This window comes from Brachyistius frenatus, unplaced genomic scaffold (genome assembly GCF_029030835.1).
Source record: "Brachyistius frenatus isolate BFR_SWC_R1_liver_20210118 unplaced genomic scaffold, ASM2903083v1 Contig_280, whole genome shotgun sequence".
Lineage (NCBI taxonomy): Eukaryota > Metazoa > Chordata > Actinopteri > Embiotocidae > Brachyistius > Brachyistius frenatus.
Window position 1 is genome coordinate 211,777 of NW_027210879.1, and position 21,740 is coordinate 233,516.

The 21,740-nt window shown below is 40.8% G+C and overlaps 2 protein-coding genes across 7 annotated transcripts in view; both read left to right on the forward strand.

The window, feature by feature from the left end:
• aoc2 (amine oxidase copper containing 2) overlaps positions 1–21,740 on the forward strand; it is a 42,679-nt gene that overhangs the window by 12,507 nt on the left and 8,432 nt on the right. The window contains exon 5 of one of the 2 annotated variants that reach the window (XR_011312034.1): positions 85–2,027. Coding sequence is in view for 1 of the 2 variants with exons in the window: in XM_069721992.1 (XP_069578093.1) it covers positions 85–375 (291 nt within the window). In the remaining variant the exon portion in view is untranslated. Of the gene's footprint in view, positions 1–84; positions 2,501–21,740 lie in introns of those variants that run through there. The other variant, XM_069721992.1, reaches the window with a different exon arrangement.
• The window catches only part of LOC138634833 (TANK-binding kinase 1-binding protein 1-like), a 34,838-nt gene continuing 18,181 nt past the window's right edge, over positions 5,084–21,740 (forward strand). For all 5 annotated transcript variants that reach the window (XR_011312035.1, XM_069722007.1, XM_069722010.1 and 2 more), the window contains exons 1-3: positions 5,084–5,183; positions 17,253–17,493; positions 17,623–17,754. Coding sequence is in view for 4 of the 5 variants with exons in the window: in XM_069722007.1 (XP_069578108.1) it covers positions 17,263–17,493; positions 17,623–17,754 (363 nt within the window). In the remaining variant the exon portion in view is untranslated. The remainder of the gene's footprint in view (positions 5,184–17,252; positions 17,494–17,622; positions 17,755–21,740) is intronic.

The window sequence follows — 21,740 nt, forward strand, 5'->3', positions numbered from 1 at the left end:
ATTTCCATGATAAAATAATACATGTAATATTTCAGCCTTAAATTGAAATACTTGGCTAAAAGAACTTAAATGTTGTGTTTGCAGGACCTGGTTGCCTGGGTGACCACAGGTTTTCTCCACATCCCTCATTCCGAAGACATTCCCAACACGGTAACCGTGGGCAATGGGGGTGGGGTCCTGCTGCGACCCCACAACTACTTTGACGAGGACCCGTCCATCCATTCTGCAGATGGGGTGTACATTGGCCCCGGTGGCGAAGAGAGCTGTGAGAACAACAGGATGGCCTGCCTTGCTCAAGAGACTTGCAGCCCAGTCCTGGAGCACTTCAGCTACCACGGCTTCGAGGGAGTAATGAAGTTTGAGGACTGGCTGTGATTTATTGCATTGCTGGGTAATAGCCTTCAAGTCCTAAAAAAAAACCCCTCAGAGATGTGATATGGCTTATTTAACAATCTATCAAGAAACATTTTTGACTGGCTCGCTTTCATTAAGTGTCTCTTTAAGCTACGACACTGCACCAGCATGCACATCATTACTGCACCTGTGCTTTTCCTGTTTAGACATGTCATTAAGGTGTGATGCGGAGAAGGGCCATATGCAGGTACACTTGCTTACATGCTGTTTAATGTGTTTCAATGGCACTCTATTGAATTAGGGTATAAGGATCGAAAGTTCAAAGACTTATCCATCTGGACCAGGGGGAAGTTATAACCTTCGTAAGGAATTATTCAAAATTTGGTAGCTTGATCAGCCTCAGCACGTAAGTTACAGACATGTTTGTGAACACTAGTCCAGGCGAACAATGATTTTCCATGCACCTGAAACTTGAGCTGAGAAACTTGCCCTTTTTTTAATGTGCTCTGAACCGGCACGTTGTCATGTTGGGATCCCAGGGGCCATTGTGCCACAGTTTAGATTGTTTTCCATCAGATGCCTGAGAACATCAACATTGACAGTCTGACACTGAGGAACAGATTCATGATGCACAACCTCACAAATGTCACAAGAAACCCATCTAGATGTTCTCTTGACCTAATCACTCAAAACACCTCGCCTGGCTCTTTATTTCATGGCCAGAGGCTTTCTGAAGCACTTCAGTACTCTCCATTGCAAATTTCCAGAGTTCGACACAAAAGTGAATTTGCGCCCTCTGCTCATGATGAAATCACCCGAACATGCCCTCACAAAAGCGTGTGTAACTCAGATGCTGATGAAAGTTGGACTACCTCACAAAGTTCATGGCTTCCCCCTGCTCTGTGCATGTTACTTACTTACTGCTCACAGTAAGCAGGAGCAGTCATGGAACTTATTGATCTAACCTCCTAAAACAAGGGATGCCATGTTGACAGCAAATATATTTGATATACATTTCTCTCTTTTGGTTTCAGATTTTTTTTCCCTTAAAGACTCAAGACAAGTGATTTGCAGAGCATATATGCATTTCTGTTTAACTTTTAAGTAGAGGGCCCTCATTTTTAAAACATTGTATAGAATCCATACTAAAGGTGTAGTTGGCATAGAAGCAGAAATGGCGTGCTCAAAAAATATTCAGATTCAGTGCTGTGACAAAGAGCACTACATCCCAGATTCCATTCCATTTCTGCATGTAGATTCCCTTAAATTCTGCACACTTACCCTTTAATACATCCATGGTGTCCACACAGAAGCTGTAGTGTAAGCTGAGCAGCAGCTTCAGTACTGTCTCCATCTACACAACAGACATAAAGGGACTGTTTGAGCTTTAGGTCCTGCGGTGGTTTGGCAGCCTTCAGTTAGTTATTTCTATATGTAAGATGCTCACTACACAGCCTGTGTGGATGGCTGGACTGATCAATATAAGAGTGTATTTGTTCTGTTAGATGTGAATAAGATAAGTGAGCCACAACAAAGGTGGTATCACCAAAAAGCTACCACATATACAGATTATTTTCTTAATTCGTTTTGTTTTTCAGCTTTTACTCACTAGATTTATTAGTAAATTATAAACACCAAAGTGGCAGTTACAGTACAAAAGGTTATGTATAGGTGTGTATGTCTATGACCAGAAAACTATCAATTAAAAGACTACAAGCTTGGATTCACTTCTTCTTTTTTTTTCAAACTCATGTAATTTACAGTTTAAGAAAAGTGAGCCAGAGTTTTAACCTGTCGTTTGTAATTTGCTTTTATGTCCGCAATCACTTTTTAGCTAAAAGTCAAAGTGAAGTGTGATTGGGAAAGACACTTTTCTTTGTTTTCTATTTGGGTTTCTTACTAATGAAGCACTGTTCTATAAACCGTGATTTAAAGAATGTGAACTGACTGCACAGTCATGAGTGCACTGACAAATGTGACCATACAGTCTAAAGTGGGATCGCTCTCTGATGTGGTTTGACGCTGACACTACTGAATAACTTGTTGATGTTTGCTTCATTTCTTATATTGTTTTTTACCAGTGCAACATTCTGAAGAATGTTTTGGTGTTGTTGTTTTCACAGCTATTAAAAAAATATTAACTGTATTAAGCATTGCTTTGAAAATAATTAAGGCCACTGAAAGGTTACACAGAACAAACAGAAGTCGTCCATATGGTTGCTGCAGGTGGGAGGAGATTGAAACCAGACCAGTACAGTGAGGGTCAACCAACTCTACATGCTTCATGAGAACAGACTCAGAGGATGAGTGCATATATATGACCTTTATTTAACCAGGTAGAATCAATTGAGAACCAATTCTCATTTACAATGATGACCTGTCATTTGATTTTGTTAGACCTGAAGTGCATGTTTTTGGATGATGGGAGGAAGCCGGAGAACCCGGAGAGAACCCACGCAAGCACAGGGAGAACATGCAAACTCCGCACAGAAAGGCCCAGGACCAGATTCGAACCCAGAACCTTTTTTTGCTGTGAGGCGACAGTGCTAACCACTGCACCACCGTGCCGCCCAACATGTAAGGTTCAGTGATTGCATTTGCATCTGCTGTGGTAAAGTTGTATACAGTGTTGTGAAAAAGTGTTTGCCCCCTTCCTGATTTCCAATTTTTTTGCATGTTTGTCACTTAAATGTTTCAGATCATCAAACAAATTTAAATATTAGTCAAAGATAACACAAGTAAACACAAAATGCAGTTTTTAAATGAAGGTTTTTATTATTAAGGGAGAAAAACAATCTAAACCCACATGGCCCTGTGTGAAAAAGTGTTTCCCCCTAAACCTAATAACTGGTTGGACCACCCTCAGCAGCAACAACTGCAATCAAGCGTTTGTGATAACTTCCAATGAGTCTTTTCCAGCTGTGGAGGAATGTTGGCCCACTCATCTTTACAGAGTTGTTGTAATTCAGCCACATTGGAGGGTTTTCCAGCACCAACCTCCTTTTTAAGGTCATGCCACAGCATCTCAATAGGATTCAGGTCAGGACTTTGACGAGGCCACTCCAAAGTCTTCATTTTGTTTTTCTTCATCCATTCAGAGGTGGACTTGCTGGTGTGTTTTGGATCATTGTCCTGCTGCAGAACCCAAGTTGGCTTCAGCTTGAGGTCACGAACAGACGGCCGGACGTTCTCCTTCAGGGTGTTTTGGTAGACGGTAGAATTCATGGTTCCATTTATCACAGCAAGTCTTCCAGGTCCTGAAGCAGTAAAACAGCCCCAGACCATCACACCACCACCACCACATTTTACTGTTGGTATGAGGTTCTTGTTCTGAAATGCGGTGTTACTTTAACACCAGATGTAACGGGACACACACCTTCCAAAAAGTTCAACTTTGGTCTCGTCAGTCCACAGAGTATTTTCCCAAAAGTCTTGAGGATCATCAAGATGTTTTCTGGCAAAAATGAGACGAGCCTTAATGTTCTTTTTGCTCAGCGGTGGTTTTGGTCTTGGAACTCTGCCATGCAGCCATTTCTGCCGAGTCTCTTTCTTCTGGTGGAGTCATGAACACCGACCTTAACTGAGGCAAGTGAGGCCTGCAGTTCTTTGGATGTTGTCGTGGGGTCTTTTGTGACCTCTTGGATGAGTCATCTCTGCTCTCTCGGGGTAATTTTGGTCGGCCGGCCGCTCCTGGGAAGGTTCACCACTGTTCCATGTTTTCTCCATTTGTGGATAATGGTTCTCACTGTGGTTCTCTGGAGTCCCAAAGCTTTAGAAATGGCTTTAGAACCTTTTCCAGACTGATAGATCTCAATTACTTTCTTTCTCATTTGTTCCTGAATTTCTTTGGATCTCAGCATGATGTCTATCTTTTGAGGATCTTTTGGTCTACTTCACTTTGTCAGGCAGGTCCTATTGAAGTGATTTCTTGATTGAGAACAGGTGTGTCAGTAATCAGGCCTGGGTGTGGCTCGAGAAATTGAACTCAGGTGTGATAAACCACAGTTAAGTTGTGTTTTAACAGGAGGGGGCAAACACTTTTCCACACAGGGCCATGTGGGTTTGGATTGTTTTTCTCCCTTAATAATAAAAACCTTCATTTAAAAACTGCATTTTGTGTTTACTTGTGTTATCTTTGACTAATATTTAAATTTATTTGATGATCTGAAACATTTAAGTGTGACAGACATGCAAAAAAATTGGAAATCAGGAAGGGGCAAACACTTTTTCACACCACTGTATATTCTATTTAGGAAATGTAGTGAAGTCAAAGTTGACAATAGTACAGAACTCAAGTACAGATACTCCCCCAAATTGGTTTAAGTACTGTAACAGAGTATCATTACTACGTTACATTAAACCAAAGACCAATTGTAAGCTTGCATGTTATTAAGTCCATGTGGCGTTCAATAATTATGTTATTATTGTGTTTGAATATACTTGTAACTGAGGTGAATATCAGATTACACCATTTAATACAAAAAAACAGAAAATCTTTAAATGGTTCACATACCTACCTTTTCTATCCACTTCATGTGTAGCTTATATTTTCCTTTATTAATATCAAAAGAAAGGTTGAGTAAATAGAATGACAGCAATGTGACCTGCTTTGTGTAGCCTATTTTCTTACCCTTCCCTTTTTATTGTATGGTCAGAGGGGGAGGTGGAAACACACACACACACACACACACACACACACACACACACACACACACACACACACACACACACACACACACACACCGAGGCATCCACTGCTGATGTCACTCCAGTCATGTCGACCCTCCTCAACACCATCCGCACCATCTTCATGGCTTCTCTTCAGAGTCGTAAGTAAACCAGCTTTTATATTCATTTAGAATTTGTCACCGTGTGTCTGCCGCTGCAATCTGCCGTCATCTTGATTCTTTACCGGTGGAAAGATTTCCGTATTTCCTGTCATGTTATGGCTGCGCAGCGGTGAATGCTGTCGGGAAACTGGCTCAGCAGCGACGCTGTAATGAAACCTTCGGACACTATCATCTCCTCCACACGTCAAAGAAGAGAAAATCCGTCCAGGCTCGACAAGGTTGATTAAAACTCTCTGTCCGTCAGATGCGTTGTGATGTGGACACTACCGAATGATGGAGGACAAATATGAACATGTAGTTAGCAGCGCCAGTGTCTGTGATTATATGCGGTCCTGCCACAGGGAACGTGTTAAGCTATATTATTGCGTTTTAATAAAGCTGACTTCGAGTGTTTTCCGTTTTCTGGATCATACTGGCAACACAGGAGCTTAATTGCTTCAAGGGGAGGAGAGACATGACCCCTTCTCAGAGTCCCGATGTTGTCCTCCTCACTTCAGCATCAGGACCAGCTTTTATTGTGCAATGAACAGGAGTCATAGTTGTACTCATCTTTAGATATTCATCCCTCCACCTTTAGACTCAACGTCCATAAATGAAGAGAGTATACTGTCACCACTCTCCCTAGAAAATGAACAGTCAACGTGATTTTAAGTAAGGTGAATGAGAATGTATAAAACTGCAATACTAAATTGCATATAATTAGCATATATTTTTGAAAACTGGAACATTTTTGAAGAAACTTAAAGTGTGCTTGCACTTCCATACTGACCAACACCTCCTTGCACTCCCATTAGTTGGTAGTTCATGTCAAGATGCATGATATGAAGTTTCACTTTTGTAATACTGATAGAAATACAGTAAACAAAATGTTTATTTTTGCTCATATTGCCAAGAAATCTCATAAAGCAAGATTAGCACTAAATCAGATTTACATCTGTAAATTCAATTTATTTTTATAAATGTTATTGCCACTAATTATTTTTTAAACAGGTCTAACCTAAGGTACCATGGAAACTCAGCACTTTAGTTCTTGCCTGCTCCTACAGCTGCACAATTAATCATATTGAAAATGCGATCTTGATTTATGCAATCTCATTTCTAAATGACAACAATTCTGCCACATTTAATTCAGGACATTAACTGCATCAAACATTCCCACTTTCTCCCTCAACAAATGACAACACGATGTCACAGCACCTGATCCAGCAGCACAAACCGGCAGAAAGGAAAATGAATCCAGTAAGACTGAGTGAATGAAAAGAAAGAGAAAATGCACAAAAAGACTTGTTTAAAGGTGGTGTAAGTAGAAGACACTGGACGTACTTGTTTTGATGTTCAGTGTCAGACTCGTGAACTTGTTTTATTTAAAAACGTCTAAAAACAGGAGCGCTCACTCTCTGTTGTAAAGTTGATGTGCAGGTCCTATATCAGGCACCGTCAACTTTTGTGTTACGTTTCTTTCTGCATCACGTAAATGAGTGCAACAAAAATGTATCTAAAAAAAAAAAATAACAAGAAAATTGTAATATCATTTGAAAGCAAGACAAATCCAGATTTTGCTGATCCTGCAGCCCTAACAGCTCCTCTAAAATGGGATGACTTTTCGTATTAGTATTAATACTGTGTTTTATTTTGATGCACTTGCAATTGTTGACAGTTGTTGTCTTTGGCAGAGAATTACAATTCATGCACTAGCATGGACATATTTTCCCACCCAGCTGTAAACAATTTGATGTAAATTCTGCATTAGCTTCACTTCAGGCTGACCCAGTGTAACAATCAATCTGTTCTACTAAAAAGGCTTTTCAGCTCGGCGTCCCAACACTTCCTCCTCTTTACTGTGGCTTTGTGAACACCTTTTAGCTCACACATTGAATTAATCACATCATCAGCCTTAAATCTGTACAGAGGTTGTAAATATTGTACAGCAAGTGGCATTTTTTACATTTTCTCTCTTTTTAAATGTCACTTAATTTGAACGTGTGCAAGCAGCATAACCAAACTAATGGAGGAATGTGGTTTTCCATAAAATGCTAATTCATGTATTTTCATTATTTTACCTGATTAAGATCCTATTTGTTACTGTCAAAGGTTTTAAAGTTCTGTGTCATTTTTTAAATCTCATATGTAGTGCTTACCGTGCAATGATAAACCCTCCTTGATTACAAGGAAGTGCTACAATCAACTGACCTAGCTGCAGGCTTGCACTTTTTTTTTAGTAACTGTAACTTAAGGACAGAGGAGTTGTGACGAAGATAAAAGACTTTACCATTTAAAAAGTCCTTTAAATTTTAGGTACCACGAGTGTTTTTAGCTGTGGTGTGTATAGCTGGTTATCAAACTTTGATACTTTATGGCACCCACCAAACTGTTTCGTTAGTATCTTGCCTTGAAAAAGGCCTTGGGTTTCGTACCAAATTTCTATAATGATGCTACATCTACACCAAAAAGTTTCAGTTCTGATACGCTCATCTCTTGCTACGTTTACACAGGAGTAAATGTCATTGGTGTCTGTGAGCCACAGCAGTTAACAAATGCAGCCTCTACTCAGGCAGCCCGTCCACGTAGATCAAGTCAGTCCGTTTTTTTAACTTGTGTGGCTTAAATCTTTAATTAGAACACTTTATTTCACCCTGTTCAAACTAATTTTTGGTCGTCTTCCTGCCGGACTTGCATGTGCTACAGTAATAGGAGAATTTTATGTATGACAGCTTAGGCCATTTAATTGCATTGGAGGCTTTGAGTGCGCGCAATTTGCCTTCAACATCGTTCAGTATAGTTAAGGAGTGTTATTTAATCTCTTTGATGTTCAATTAATGCCCGTGCTTTTGGTTTGCCATTTGAATTAAACCGCTTTGCTTCCTACACTGGACAGTGGTTCTCATAATACCAGGGAAAGAGTTAATTCTAATATTATGTATCTATTCCAAGGCAATGGAGACCTACTCGTAGTAATACATTTGCTGACTACAAGCCTGAAACTACTGGACAAGTATTTCCATTTCTACTTGCATAAAGTTTGACTGGTGATGCAGGTCTGCTCCGTTTTCAGTCATTACATATCTGACAATACCACCACGGTTTTAAAGATGATAAGAGGCACTGATTTGATTGGCCATAACTGAAGTCAGCTTCTAATTATTTATTCCTTTTACTCCTTTGCGCTAATCCAACTGCATTTGTGTTCACCAAATTATCAAAAACGTTGGCCATAACTACATCTGCTCAGAGCTGACAGAACTTAGACCTGTGTTCATGCTCTGAAAAAGTCACGAAAATGGAGCTGCTAATGTCAACAGTTTTAGATTTGATATCATTTGTTTGATAAGAGTTTGGGTTTGGTTATTTCTAAATGAAGTAGATCGTCAACTGATAAGGCATAAAATACAGGTTTTAGTTTTGCCTTGTGGTCTGTCTCAAAATTGTCAGTAGCTGTCATCTTAAATTGGGTTGTGTTTGTTTTAAATCCTTTCAGAAATCTAGTAGCAAGTAGAACCAGTTAGCAGTGGCTCGTAGTCACATTTCAAATGTTCCTACAAGTTTAGTAGTTGCCCCAGTGAAATGGAAATAAATTTAGGGGACTTACAGTTAAACAAGATTGAGGTTAATTGGAAGAATGTAATGCAGCTGCAGAACTGGCACGCACACATTTTATTTTTTTTTACACATGAACACATTCATCTTTAAACTACTTTTAAACTACAATTATCAGCACAGGGCTCACTACTCTTTAAAAACATTTTATAAATGAAACTTGTTTGTAAAACTGTATCAGATTCGTAAAAGGCTTGGCTTTCTGTTATCACCCAAATCCTGCATTTGCATAACTCCTTCTTTTAAATGAGAAACTGAAACATGTTTGGTCTTACCTTTATTTCTCTTAACTGAACTTTCCTCCATCTGAAATAACTAAAACTAACTGGAGGTGGGCGGTCATTCTCAGTCAATACAAAAGCTGGATAAATTCCAGCAGGGCCAGAAGTAGTAGAAAACTTTGCTTTTGGCTGCAACAGCAGTTTGTTTTAGAGGAGGTTTTCAAAGTACATGTTAAGTTTGTATGTACATGTGTGGGAGGAGAGGGCAGAGCATTATCTACAACACTACAGAATATGTACCCAAGACCTGACTTCATTAAAGGAAAGTACAATCAAGAAAAAAACATGTCTCAATTGGCCAAAAATCCTCTGAGTGATGAAACAAGTGTGTGAAATCATTCACTAACTACATTTGACCACTTTCACCAGTGTTAATGAAAACTCCCAACTACTGTATAATTTCACACAGTAGAGTTTTGTAGAAGCCCCTTCAGAAGCAATTACAGTTTTGAATCTTTTTGGGAAAGACTCAAGCTCTGGACACCAGGACTTTGGCAGTGAATCCCATTCCTCCTGTTGATCCTCCTAATGAGAAGCATCTGTGAACTCTCATTTTCAGGTCTCTCCACAGAGCCAGATTGGACAGTCAGAGACTTAAAGCCAATCCAATGTTGTCTTGGCAGTATGTTTCAAGTCATTGTGATGCTGGGCGGTAAAACATTCTTCCAGTCTCAGGTCATTGCACTTTGGAGCTGGTTTTCTTCGATTTGACTGATTTCCCTCAGCTCTGACCAGTTAGTGCCTGCTACTCAGAAGAACCCCAATAGGTTGCTACAACCACACTGCTTCACTGTAGGAATGGTACTAGCATGTGATAAGCAGTGTCTGGAGCTGAAAAGACATAATGCTTAAAGTTCTGCCCACATAGTTAAAGTTCAGAAGACATGTAAAAACAGTTTGCACAGGGACATGTTCACCCGTGTTTTGCATCACCTCTTCTTTTCAAAATACTCTGTAAAGATTTGGGGACTGAGGAGACCAGTTGCTGGTATTTTGAAAATGAAATGTTGTCTCAGTCTTGAGGTTTCAAGACTTGAGGTTTCAGCCACTCAACAGTTCAGGGTGACCTTTATTGTTTGTTTTTTCATGATGTTTTTTTTTTTTTAATGGGACACAGGTCTAGACTGCAAGCATGCCAAGTTTAGGATCTGGACTCTCCCACTACAGAGCCACGCTGTTGTGATATGTGCAGAATGCCATTTGGCGTTGTTTTGCTGAAATTAAGCAATGCATTCTCAAAAAAGACATTCCTGGATGGCAGCTTATGTTGCTCCAAAACCTGTATTATCATGTATATCGTTCTGCATCAGATGTGCAAGCTACTCATACCATGAGCACCGCTGCATCCCTGTACCGTCACGGCTGCTGAGCCCATGCAGTGATTTCCACTCCAGAATAGTGTGTTTTTAATGCAGTGCTGCTTGAGGGCCCGAAGATCACCACCATCCAATATTGGTTTCCAGCCTTGTCCCTTGTGTTCAGAGATTTCTCCAGATTCTCTGAATCGTTTTATGATATTCAGTACGATTGTCCATAAAATAATACATTTTCTCACTTTCAACATTTGATATGTTGTCTTTGTTGAACTATTTTCAATTATGTGTAGGTTTACATGATTTGCAAATCATTGCAGTCTGTTTTAATTAAATTTTTTACAGTGCCCCAACTTTTTTAGAAACGGTGCACGTGTCTTCCTTCCTTCCTTTCATTCAATTTGCCATAGTCTTACTTCAATCAAGCTCTAGACACATCTCAAGAAGATAAACCTATCCACAATTTAGAGTTATTATAAGTGGTCTGATTTTTTTTTTTTTTTTTTTTTTTGTGACTGAATGGCTCTTTTCATATATAGAATACTTTTTTTTTTTATTTAAATAAACTTCAATGTAAAATTTTATTTAATTTTATTCACATATTTATATCACCTTTTTTTGTGTTAGTTGTAATCTTATTCTTGCTTCGTGGATATACAAGTTTTTCTCTTATTTCTTGATTGTCATCCCACCACATGAAGGCAACTTCCTTGTACATGCAAACTTATTTGGCAACAAACCAGAGTATGATTTGGACTGTAAGTGGAATATTTGAGTTTGCGATAATTTATGAAAACAAGTTTTAATGTAGTTATTAGCGATTACTGAAATCAGATTAGTGAGGGAAAATGCCAGTTTTAATTTAGAATTAAATCAACAAAACATTAAAGTGAGCAAAAAGTGAAGGGGTCTAATTACTTTCTGAAGCCACACTATAATGTTTCTGAAGGATTTGGGATGATATGGGAAGTTGTTCTAACATGGGTGTTATGTAAAAAAGGTCACATGACTACAGGAGCAGGCCACCGACCCCATTTCCATTCCCTCCTTTCTTCTGCCTGTCTTTCTCTCAGCCCTCAGCTGTGCTCACAGATATGGTGCCATGTCCTCCAGGATCTTCCCCTCTATTTCTCATCCTTGTCTTTTTTTTTTTTATAGTGATTGAGCAGCTCTTTCTTTCTTTCTTTCTTTCTTTCTTTCTTTCTTTCTTTCTTTCTTTCTTTGGGTTTATATAAATTCAGCTATCCTTCTGTTACTAATAGTTTTAAACCCTTAGTGTAAAACGATCCATTTTTTTCTCACAAAGGCCAAAGGCTTTGCCCTGTTTACTCTCAGTGAGTTGTAAAGTTGTTGAGCGCAACATTTACAGCTTTTTTTTTTTAACCTGACTAAGACATGCACTGAACAGGACATTATGCAGCTGAAAAGTCAACATATTAAAAAACAGTAACATGTATGTTACAATGACTAACTTTAACATTGTTTTTCACGTTATCTGTTATGTTGCAGTGAACTGATACAGTGACCAGTAGTGAACAAAAGAGAGTCTGAAACCTTCACTGTTATTTACTCCATGTGCACACGTGCAGTATATTTACAGTAGACGGGTGTTTTGAAATGTAAGTGTTGGACATTAGCTTGTGGTTTTGTGTTCATTCTGAAAAGGCACTGTGGGTCAGCTTTAAACTTTGGTGACAGCTGGCCTACTGATAGAATATTTGTATTTCCAACGCACCAACTATAGGTTGTAGTGACATGGATAAATGTACCATGACCTCATTCAGGCACAATGAGTGTACTGCTTTGTATTAACAGCTCATTAGCTGTCTTCCACTGTGAAGCCGTGACATTGCCTAGTTCATGACTAACTAATTGAATAACAGATCTACTGCAAGCAGGTGTTTTATATAGCTGTCAACGCTACACTGACGAGAAGGAAAATGATTTGCTCATTTACTCTCTACATTTGTCTGTTTCAAAGGGAAAATCTAACTTGTGGGTGATTACAGAAGGAGAAATGAGGGGGTGCATGATTCATACACATTTAAGTAATGTATTACACATGAAAATGAGCTTTTAAGTCAGGAACCCACAAATGCAGACTCCCCTCTGAGCTGTGATACATTTGTCTCCGAAAGCATTTTTCTTTTCGTCCCTGTCAAATGTTTCTTCCTTCTGAACACCTACTGAATGTGCACCATTGCAAACGTGACGGCACAGATTTTTTTATTGTTCCGCCTTGAAGAACATTATTTCCGCATCACTCGCCTTAGCCAGCAGTGTCAAATTCATTTGAATGTTGCTTGCTCTGGCTCCAGAAATACATTTGACTGTGGTTGCTGAAATTGCTAACTTCAAGTTTCTCAAAGAGATGTCAATTTCCAGAGCTCTCTATCAAGGAATGACCTAAAATTCCTTTTGGCCAATGTGCAGGATCAATCAACAGTTATCATACACGTTTTGTTGCAGTAAGTAATGTACAAGGGTCTCATCAGATACTGACAGCAAAGGTTCACATACCTTTCCCACTCACATTTATTGTAATATTGGATCATTTCCATAAACGGTTGATGACCAAGTTACAACCCCATTTCTGAAGGAGTTGGTATGCTGTGTAGAATGTAAATAAAAACAAAATAACTCACAAACCCATATTAAATTGCAAATAGACCAAAGACAACATATCAACTGTTGATATGGAGAAATGTTGTTGTTTTATAAAAAAGAAAAAAATATGCTCTTTTTGAATTTGATGGCAGCAACAGGTCTCAACAAAGTTGGAACGGTCAACAAAAGACTGAAAAATGTGTGTAAAGTTAAAAAAAAAAAAAAAAAACACCTGGTGAAACATCTCACTATTAATTAAGATAATAATGATTTCAGAGAGGCAGAGTCTCTCAGCAGTGAAGATGGGGAGAGGTTCACCACTCTGTGAAAGACTGTTTGGGAAAATAGTGTGACAATTAAGAAAAATGTTTTTTCAAAGTAAAACTACAAAGAATTAGTGGATTTCATCGTCTACGGTTCATAATATCATTAAAAGATTCAGAGAATCTGGAGAAATCTCTGAACACAAGGGACAAGGTTGGAAACCAATATTGGATGGTGGTGATCTTTGGGCCCTCAGGCAGCACTGCATTAAAAACACACTATTCTGGAGTGGAAATCACTGCATGGGCTCAGGAACACTTGTGAAAACCATCGTCTGTGAACACAGTTCATTGCTGCGTCCACAAATGCTGTTAAAACTCTCCAAAGAAACCAGATAGAAACATGATCCAGAAACACCGCCGCCTTCTCTGGACCGAGATCATTGAAGATGGACTGAGGTGAAGTGGAAAACTGTCCTGAGGTCTGATGGATCACAATCTGAGATTCTGTTTGGAAATCATGGACGCTGCATCCTCCAGGTTAAAGAGGAGGGGGACCATCCAGCTTGTTATCAGCTCAGTTCTAAAGCCAGCATCTGTGATGGTACAGGGATGCATTAGTGCACATGGCATGGGTAGCTTTTACACTTTTACAGAGTGTTATTAAAAGAAGAGGTGATGCAACACAGTGAACATGATCCTGCAACAACTTTTTGCAGACATGTTGCTGACATCAAATTCAAAATAAGCAAAAAAAATTCACAAAACAATACAATTTCTCCCTTTCAACATTTGATTTGTTATCTTTGATCTATTTGCAATTAAATATGGGTTTATGAGATTTACAAATCACTGCATTTTGTTTTTATTTACATTTTATACAGCGTCCCAACTTTTTCAAAGTCGGGGTTGTAGATACTTCTGTCTCATTTGTTTAATTATGTTCTGACATCTACTTTTAGGAATCAGACGATGTTTTTGGAGACGTTAATGCAGAAATATAGTAAATGAAGGGTTTTCAAACTTTCATGCACCATTGATTGTGGTGACACTTGTTCCAAAAAATCAAATCAGGTGGTCTACTTTTTCGCGGAATTTTTCCATAGTTCATTTGATAATTCTGCAAATAGAAGAACAAGTAAAGTTGTTTGAGTCAATTATGTCTACAACTAGAAACTGAACAGTTTGAACACTTTTCCATTGGATAGCACTGTTCAGTTGTTTCTATACATTTTCTAAACAATACTGTATTTTCTTTAATTTTGTATTCCCTTTGTTAAATGCACAAAAATGTTCTTGCATAACAAACAATGTAAATGAAATGAAACTGTGATGGTTTCAGGATCAGTGCAGCCACTGAATGTGGTCAACATGGATGCACACAGAGGATGTGCAAGTCCACGGTTTTGGGTTTGACTTTAGGGAGTTGTGGGAAACGCAGACTGTTAGTCCATTAATAAATTAAACAACCATGCAATGAAGACATATGGGCCTGCTCTGATAAGCCCTTGGCTGACACTGCGTGTGTGTGCGTGTGTGTGTGTGTGTGTGCGTGTGCGTGTGCGTGTGCGCGTGTTTGCGTGTGCGTGTGCGCGTGTTTGCGCGTGCGTGTGTGTGTGTGTGTGTGTGTGTGTGTGTGTGCGCGTGCGTGTGTGTGTGTGTATGTGTGTTGCAAAAAAAGGCAAAAACACACTAAATAGAGTGAATTGAGTTCAAAATTGTAGAGTGAGATGTAGAGGTGGAACAGATAGATGATATACGCAGGCAGTGTGTGGGCTGAATGTGTGAGTGGGAGGCGGAGTCTGGGGGCTGTGAGAGTGGGAGTTATCGGTAGAGATGTTTGACCTCCCTTCCACCTCCGTGTTACTGCAGTTGTCCTCAGGCTTTAACACACACACACACACATACACACTGAACAACATAGATTCGTGGTGTATTTGTGAAGGAGAGTTGGAGTTGCTTCAGTTAACATGATCAGTGTGTTTAATCCACAGCAGCCAAATTTGGGGCCTGCAAGCCATTTTGACCGGCCTTGGCATTTGACAAGCTTGTGCTTATTCTGCTTATTCTTAAGTGCTGTAAAACTCCAAACATGATGGCAAATCATAAATTTGGTGCAGCTAAAAAGTACATAATATGAGTGTTTACGGCATTGTAAAGCATAGTGGTGCTAAGCTTTCCTTTTAAATTCCATTGGTCTGCTTCTTATCAATGAAGAATGATCTTATCCTCTCTTTGACCTTCTGATGCTAATGTTGTACATCACTGACTATTTATTGGCTGCCAGTCAAGATTAGAAATCGAGGCAGTGACCCACTGACACGAATGATTCAAATTAAAATTCTATTCTTTTCAAATTACTATAGCACAAAATAAAGATTTGAGTTTTAATTATAAGACCATTTCATTTCACAAATCTCCATCTTTCTTCCAGAATTGCACGGTGGGGATCTGTGTGTGTTCAGTTAGTGTGTGCGGCCGGTTGCTGTTGAAGCTGCAGTGCATCCTGTGTAAGATGTTCATGTATGAAATGTTAATGTACTGCAGACTTGCATGCGTCTCCTCTGGTCAGCAGCTGAAGACTTGTTGAGAAAAGGTTTTGTAGAAATGAATAAATGTAGCTCTAATGTTACGTAGCGAAACCGCTGACTCATCCATAAAAACCAGGGGTCTTCAACCTGCAACCCACTTCTGAGTAGATTGTGGAAGGTTCGAACAATATGTATATAAAGTTGATAATGTACAGTCTCTCGGTAAATCTGTCGATATTTCCTCGCTGCTGTCAAGTTCAATTACAGCAGCGACGTAGTAACATCAGGGATACTTGGAGGTGAACAAAAATGCAAAGGATTTGACAATGAGCAGGGATAGTATGCAGGCAAAATAAAAGGCAAAAAGTATACTATCTTCATGAAAAATGGGAAACTTCTTTTACAACTGTAAACGACAAGTGTGTTTGTCTAATTTGCATTGCGAGCGTGTCAGTAAAATATCTAATGTCAAGCACCACTTTACCAAAGTTTACAGCAGTTGTTTACGTGACTTTGTGGCTGGAAGCGCTCTACGAACAGAGAAAGTAAAAAAGCTGAAAATAAGACCGTCGCTGTTTACCAAACCACTTGGCTGCAGGTTTTGTATTTTCAAAACTATTTGGGTGCTCTTTGAGTGAATGCTCTTTGAGCAAATAGGTCATTTGTGGAACTGCATCTTAATGCATTTCAACATTGGTTCAACATTAGGTGATGATGGTGTCTGCTTTGTCTCTTCAAACAAACACAGATGTGGCAAAAATGTCATCAAAAATCTCTGTTGTCTTATTTTACCAGATTAAAATGTATTGACAGTCAAGTATATTGTCAAGAATTTGTAGTTCAATTTTACCTCAAAAAAGGGTCTGTTTCCTTTGTAATCAGGGGTTTAAACAAACCGCTCTTGTCTTTGTTCCGATTCTTCTTCTTCTTCTTTTTGTCTGTGGAAACTAATTGTGCAGCAAAAACCGTAAGACTAAAATACATCAAAAAAGACAAATAGGTTACAAGTTCCTCCAACTACTAAGGCACAAAATAATAATGCTCATTGATCTCAAGGTGGAGCCGTTACAATAAATTTTACATTTATGTAATTATCTCAAAAAACAGCTTGGACTGCACAAAAAATTCTACAACCATTTTAATCTCTTAATTGGTCTTCTGTTTTAAAAATGTCAAAATTCTTAACTTCAAATTTTTTTGTCCCTATTTTTGCAAACTTGTTGGAGAACGTCGAGCCAATCGTCCAGAAAGTTTAAAAACACACAAACACACAGTTTTGCTTTGATTGTCACATCTGGGACTTTGGGTTTGTTAGATAGATTGTCATTGGTGCTCTCGCTGTGTGAGTTGAAGAATGCAAAGTGACATGCTGAGGTGACATTTCTGTCCACTTTTTTGCACTACATTTCCCACAGATCAGCTGCTGTACAAATCTTTTTTTATTTCCTTTTTCCGCCAGTTAACTGACGATGGATCTGTTTGGCCGAGAAGAGCTGGGCCTGCTGGGAGGAGGAGAGGGACTTAGAGATGACATAGGCGTACCCAGGATCAGCTGGTCAGCAAATCGGCTGCCAGAGGAAATATACCCAGCTTCCGGACTGGCCCTAGCCGCAGCCTATCATGACATCAAGACTCGGCTGGCCAGTCTGGAGAGGGAGAACAGCAGCATCAAGAGGAAGCTCAAACACTATGAAGTCAAGGTGGAGAGTAGCACTTTATCTCTCACACAGACACACACACCAAAAATGATGTGTTAGTATGGAGACGTTCATGAATTGCATCACAGCTTCCTCTCGTCTTCTCTCCCCTCCATGTTTCCTCTCCTTTAGTTTCCTATGATCAGTGAATTTGGAGAGGAAAGGATACTGTGTTGTTCCTGTGAGCCTATCATCAAAGATACCAGTGTAATCCAGTCAGAGACCACCAACCTCCAACAAAGGATCAACTCCCTCACTCAGGAGGTATATATTAATATTATTCCTGCTACAAGTACTAGTAATTTATACCATGAGCTGAGTATTTCAATTGGTTTTCTCACTCCAATTCCAAGATTTATCGTGTCCATCCATAAATTTAACCTGCAACACTTGTTTATTGGGTTTGTCGACACTGCTGTAAAAAGGTCAATTGCACCACTTCCAACTTTGCAACTGTATCTGCAGTTATTTGCAAATCGTCTCAACTGTGTCTGTGCAGACAGTAAATTTTACCAAAACCTGAGAGGCATTACATTATGAAATTAACTGTGAAGGTGTGAATCTGAGCACTCACCATCCATTCAGCTGATACAAATTATACTTAGTTCAACTAGAAGAGACTTCACCGCATGAATACGAGATGTAACAATTTATTTAAAAAATGTGACAAATGATTGGAGAGATTTTGGTGCAGACTCTGTCGATGGCACTTGTGGCCGCTGCAGATCCTACCAGCGCTGAGGGAGGGCGTCTGAGCCTGAGGGAGTCCTGAGTCCCCTGTTGGTAGGCGAAGCTTGGATGGCGGTGTGTGCCTGCGAGACAAGCAAGAGGGACAATAAAGAAAGGGCGCCTTATTTGAACGGTATGACCCATGATAGAAGGCCTGACGCATGCTGCGATTGGATAAATGGGATTAGTGGGAGTCAGGAGGACAGAAGAGGTGCGATGAGGTGGGCGGAGTATCTGTTAACAGAACCAGGATCAGAGGTGGGCGGAGCATCTGTTAACAGAATCAGGCTCAGAAGTGGGCGGAGCATCTGTAATCAGAACCGGGCTCAGGGGTGGGCGGAGCATCTGTTAACAGAACTGGGCTCAGAGGTGGGCGGAGCATCTGTTAACAGAACCGGACTCAGAAGTGGGCGGAGCATCTGTAATCAGAACCGGGCTCAGAGGTGGGCGGAGCATCTGTTAACAGAACTGGGCTCAGAGGTGGGCGGAGCATTTGTTAACAGAACCAGGCTCAGAAGTGGGCAGAGCATCTGTTAACAGAATCAGGCTCAGAAGTGGGCGGAGCATCTGTAATCAGAACCGGGCTCAGAGGTGGGCGGAGCATCTGTTAACAGAACCGGGCTCAGAGGTGGGCGGAGCATCTGTTAACAGAACCAGGCTCAGAGGTGGGCGGAGCATTTGTTAACAAAACCAGGCTCAGAAGTGGGCGGAGCATCTGTTAACAGAACCGGGCTCAGAGGTGGGCGCAGCATCTGTTAACATAACCAGGCTCAGAGGTGGGCGGGGCATCTGTAATCAGAACCGGGCTCAGAGGTGGGCAGAGCATCTGTTAACATAACCGGGCTCAGAGGTGGGCAGAGCATTTGTTAACAAAACCAGGCTCAGAAGTGGGCGGGGCATCTGTAATCAGAACTGGGATCAGAAGTGGGCGGAGCATCTGTTATAAGAACCGGGCTCAGAGGTGGGCCTCGACCGGTTGGGGTGAGAGGAGAGCAGAGAGAGAAAAGGACAGCATAGAGATAGAAGAGAAGAACTGTTGGTGGAGACGACAAGTGCAGAGCAGAGACATGCAGCTCCATGACGGGACATCTGGAAAAGAAAGAACAGAACTAAATGGAGACAACAGATAATAAGAAGAAACTATGGGAGAGAAAAAGATGAAGTTATATATGAGTTATCGAGAATGACAGAGTGAGAGGAAAGAAGCCCAGTGCATCACCAGCCTCGGTCTATAACAGCAGAACTGCAAGATGGTTCAGGTTCACCAGAGCAGCTCAACTATAAATTTTATCAAAAAGGAACGTTTTGAGTGGAACCTTGAAGCTCGAGAGGGTTTCTGCTCCTGAACACAAACTGGGAGCCTGAAAACTGAAACTCTGATTTACATACTGCTGGTGAAAACTCTGGAAACCACAAGCAGGCTGAGAGAGATCTCTGTCAGGATCATGTGGTTCTATAAGATCTATCAGGGTGATGTGGTTCTATTAGATCTATCAGGATGATATGGTTCTATAAGATCTATCAGGATGATGTGGTTCTATTAGATCTGTCAGGATGATGTGGTTCTGTAAGATCTGTTAGGATGATGTGGTTCTATAAGACCTGTCAGGATGATGTGGTTCTATAACATCTGTCAGTATGATGTGGTTCTATTAGATCTGTTAGGATGATGTGGTTCTATAAGATCTATCAGGATGATATGGTTCTATAAGATCTATCAGGATGATAGGTAGGTAGGTAGGTAGGTATTTACTTTATTAATCCCCGAGGGGGAAAATTGTTCGCTACAGCAGCATACATACAGAAGCAATAAGACAATAATAGAATAAAATAATAGAATAGAATAATATAATAATAGAAAAGCAATAAAATAAAATAGCAGTAAATAGCAGTAAAAAATATAAATATAAAATGCACAGTATATACAGTACATTATATATCTATATATATTATATACAACAAACCAAGAAACACAGTCAACATATATATACAGTACAGTATATATCTATATATATAATATACAAACAAACCAAGAAACACAGTCAACAGTGTTATTGTACTGTGATGGATTTTGCCAGAGGTGAGTTATTGTACAGTCTTATTGCAGTGGGCAGGAATGATCTCCTGTATCTGTCCTTGTGACAGCGGAGCTGGAGGAATCTTTTAGAGAAAGTGCTCCGCTGTCCCTGCAGCAGGTGGAGAGGGTGGACAGGATTATCCAATATGGACAATAGTTTGATCAGCGTCCTCCTCTCCACCACCTTTTCCAGACTGTCCAGTTTGCAGCCAATGATGGAGCCGGCCTTCTTAACCAGTTTGTTAAGTCTGTTGGTGTCACCGGCTCCAATGCTGCTCCCCCAGCAGACCCCAGCGAAGTACAAAGCACTGGCCACAACAGACTGGTAGAACATCTCCAACATCTCGCTGCACACACTGAAGGATCGAAGTTTCCTCAAGAAAAAGAGTCGACTCATCACCTTCTTGTAGACAGCATTGATGTTGGTCTTCCAGTTCAGTATGTTGTCGATGGACACACCCAGGTACTTGTACTCCTCAACCATGTCCACCTCCTCTCCCAGAACTCTCAGCGGTTGTGGAGCCGTCGCCTTCCTCCTGAAGTCAACCACCATCTCTCTGGTCTTGGCCACGTTCAGGAGCAGGTGATTTCGACCCGCCCACTCCACAAAGTCCTCCACTACTGCCCTGTACTCATCCTCCCGTCCATCCCTTATACGCCGTCCACTGACTCCTCCTCCCGTCCATCCCTTATACATCCTACCACTGCAGAGTCATCAGAGAACTTCTGCAGATGGCAGGACTCTGAGTTGTACTGGAAGTCAGTTGTGTATAAGGTGAACAGAAAGGGAGACAGAACAGTCCCCTGTAGAGCTCCAGTACCACTGACCACCGTATCAGACAGCACACTGCCCAGACGGACAAACTGTGGTCTGCCTGTCAGGTAGTCAGTGATCCAGGAGACGGTGGGCACATCCACCCCCACCACCCGCAGCTTCTCACTCAGTAGCAGTGGTTGGATGGTGTTGAATGCACTGGAGAAATCAAAGAAAGTGATTCTCACAGAGTCACCGGTTCCATCCAGGCGAGACTGAGCTCGTTGCAGCAGGTAGATGATGGCGTCGTCCACTCCCACATGAGGCTGGTACGCAAATTGCAGAGGGTCCAGAGAAGATTTCACCAGCGGCCTGAGGTGGGCCAAGACCAGCCTCTCCAGCACCTTCATCACATGAGATGTGAGGGCAACCGGTCGGTAGTCATTGAGGGCAGATGGAGTCTTCTTCTTCGGGACAGGAACCAGACAGGACGTCTTCCACAGCACTGGGACCTCCTCCTGCTTCAGGCTTAGGTTGAAGAGGTGCTGTAGGACCTCAGCCAGCTGGACGGCGCAGGTCTTCAGGACCACGGAGCTGATGCCGTCAGGTCCTGCAGCCTTGCGCTGGTGGATTCTCTCCAGCTGTCTCCTAACCTGGCCAGTCGTCACAGAAAGGGGGGGAGAGGGGTCA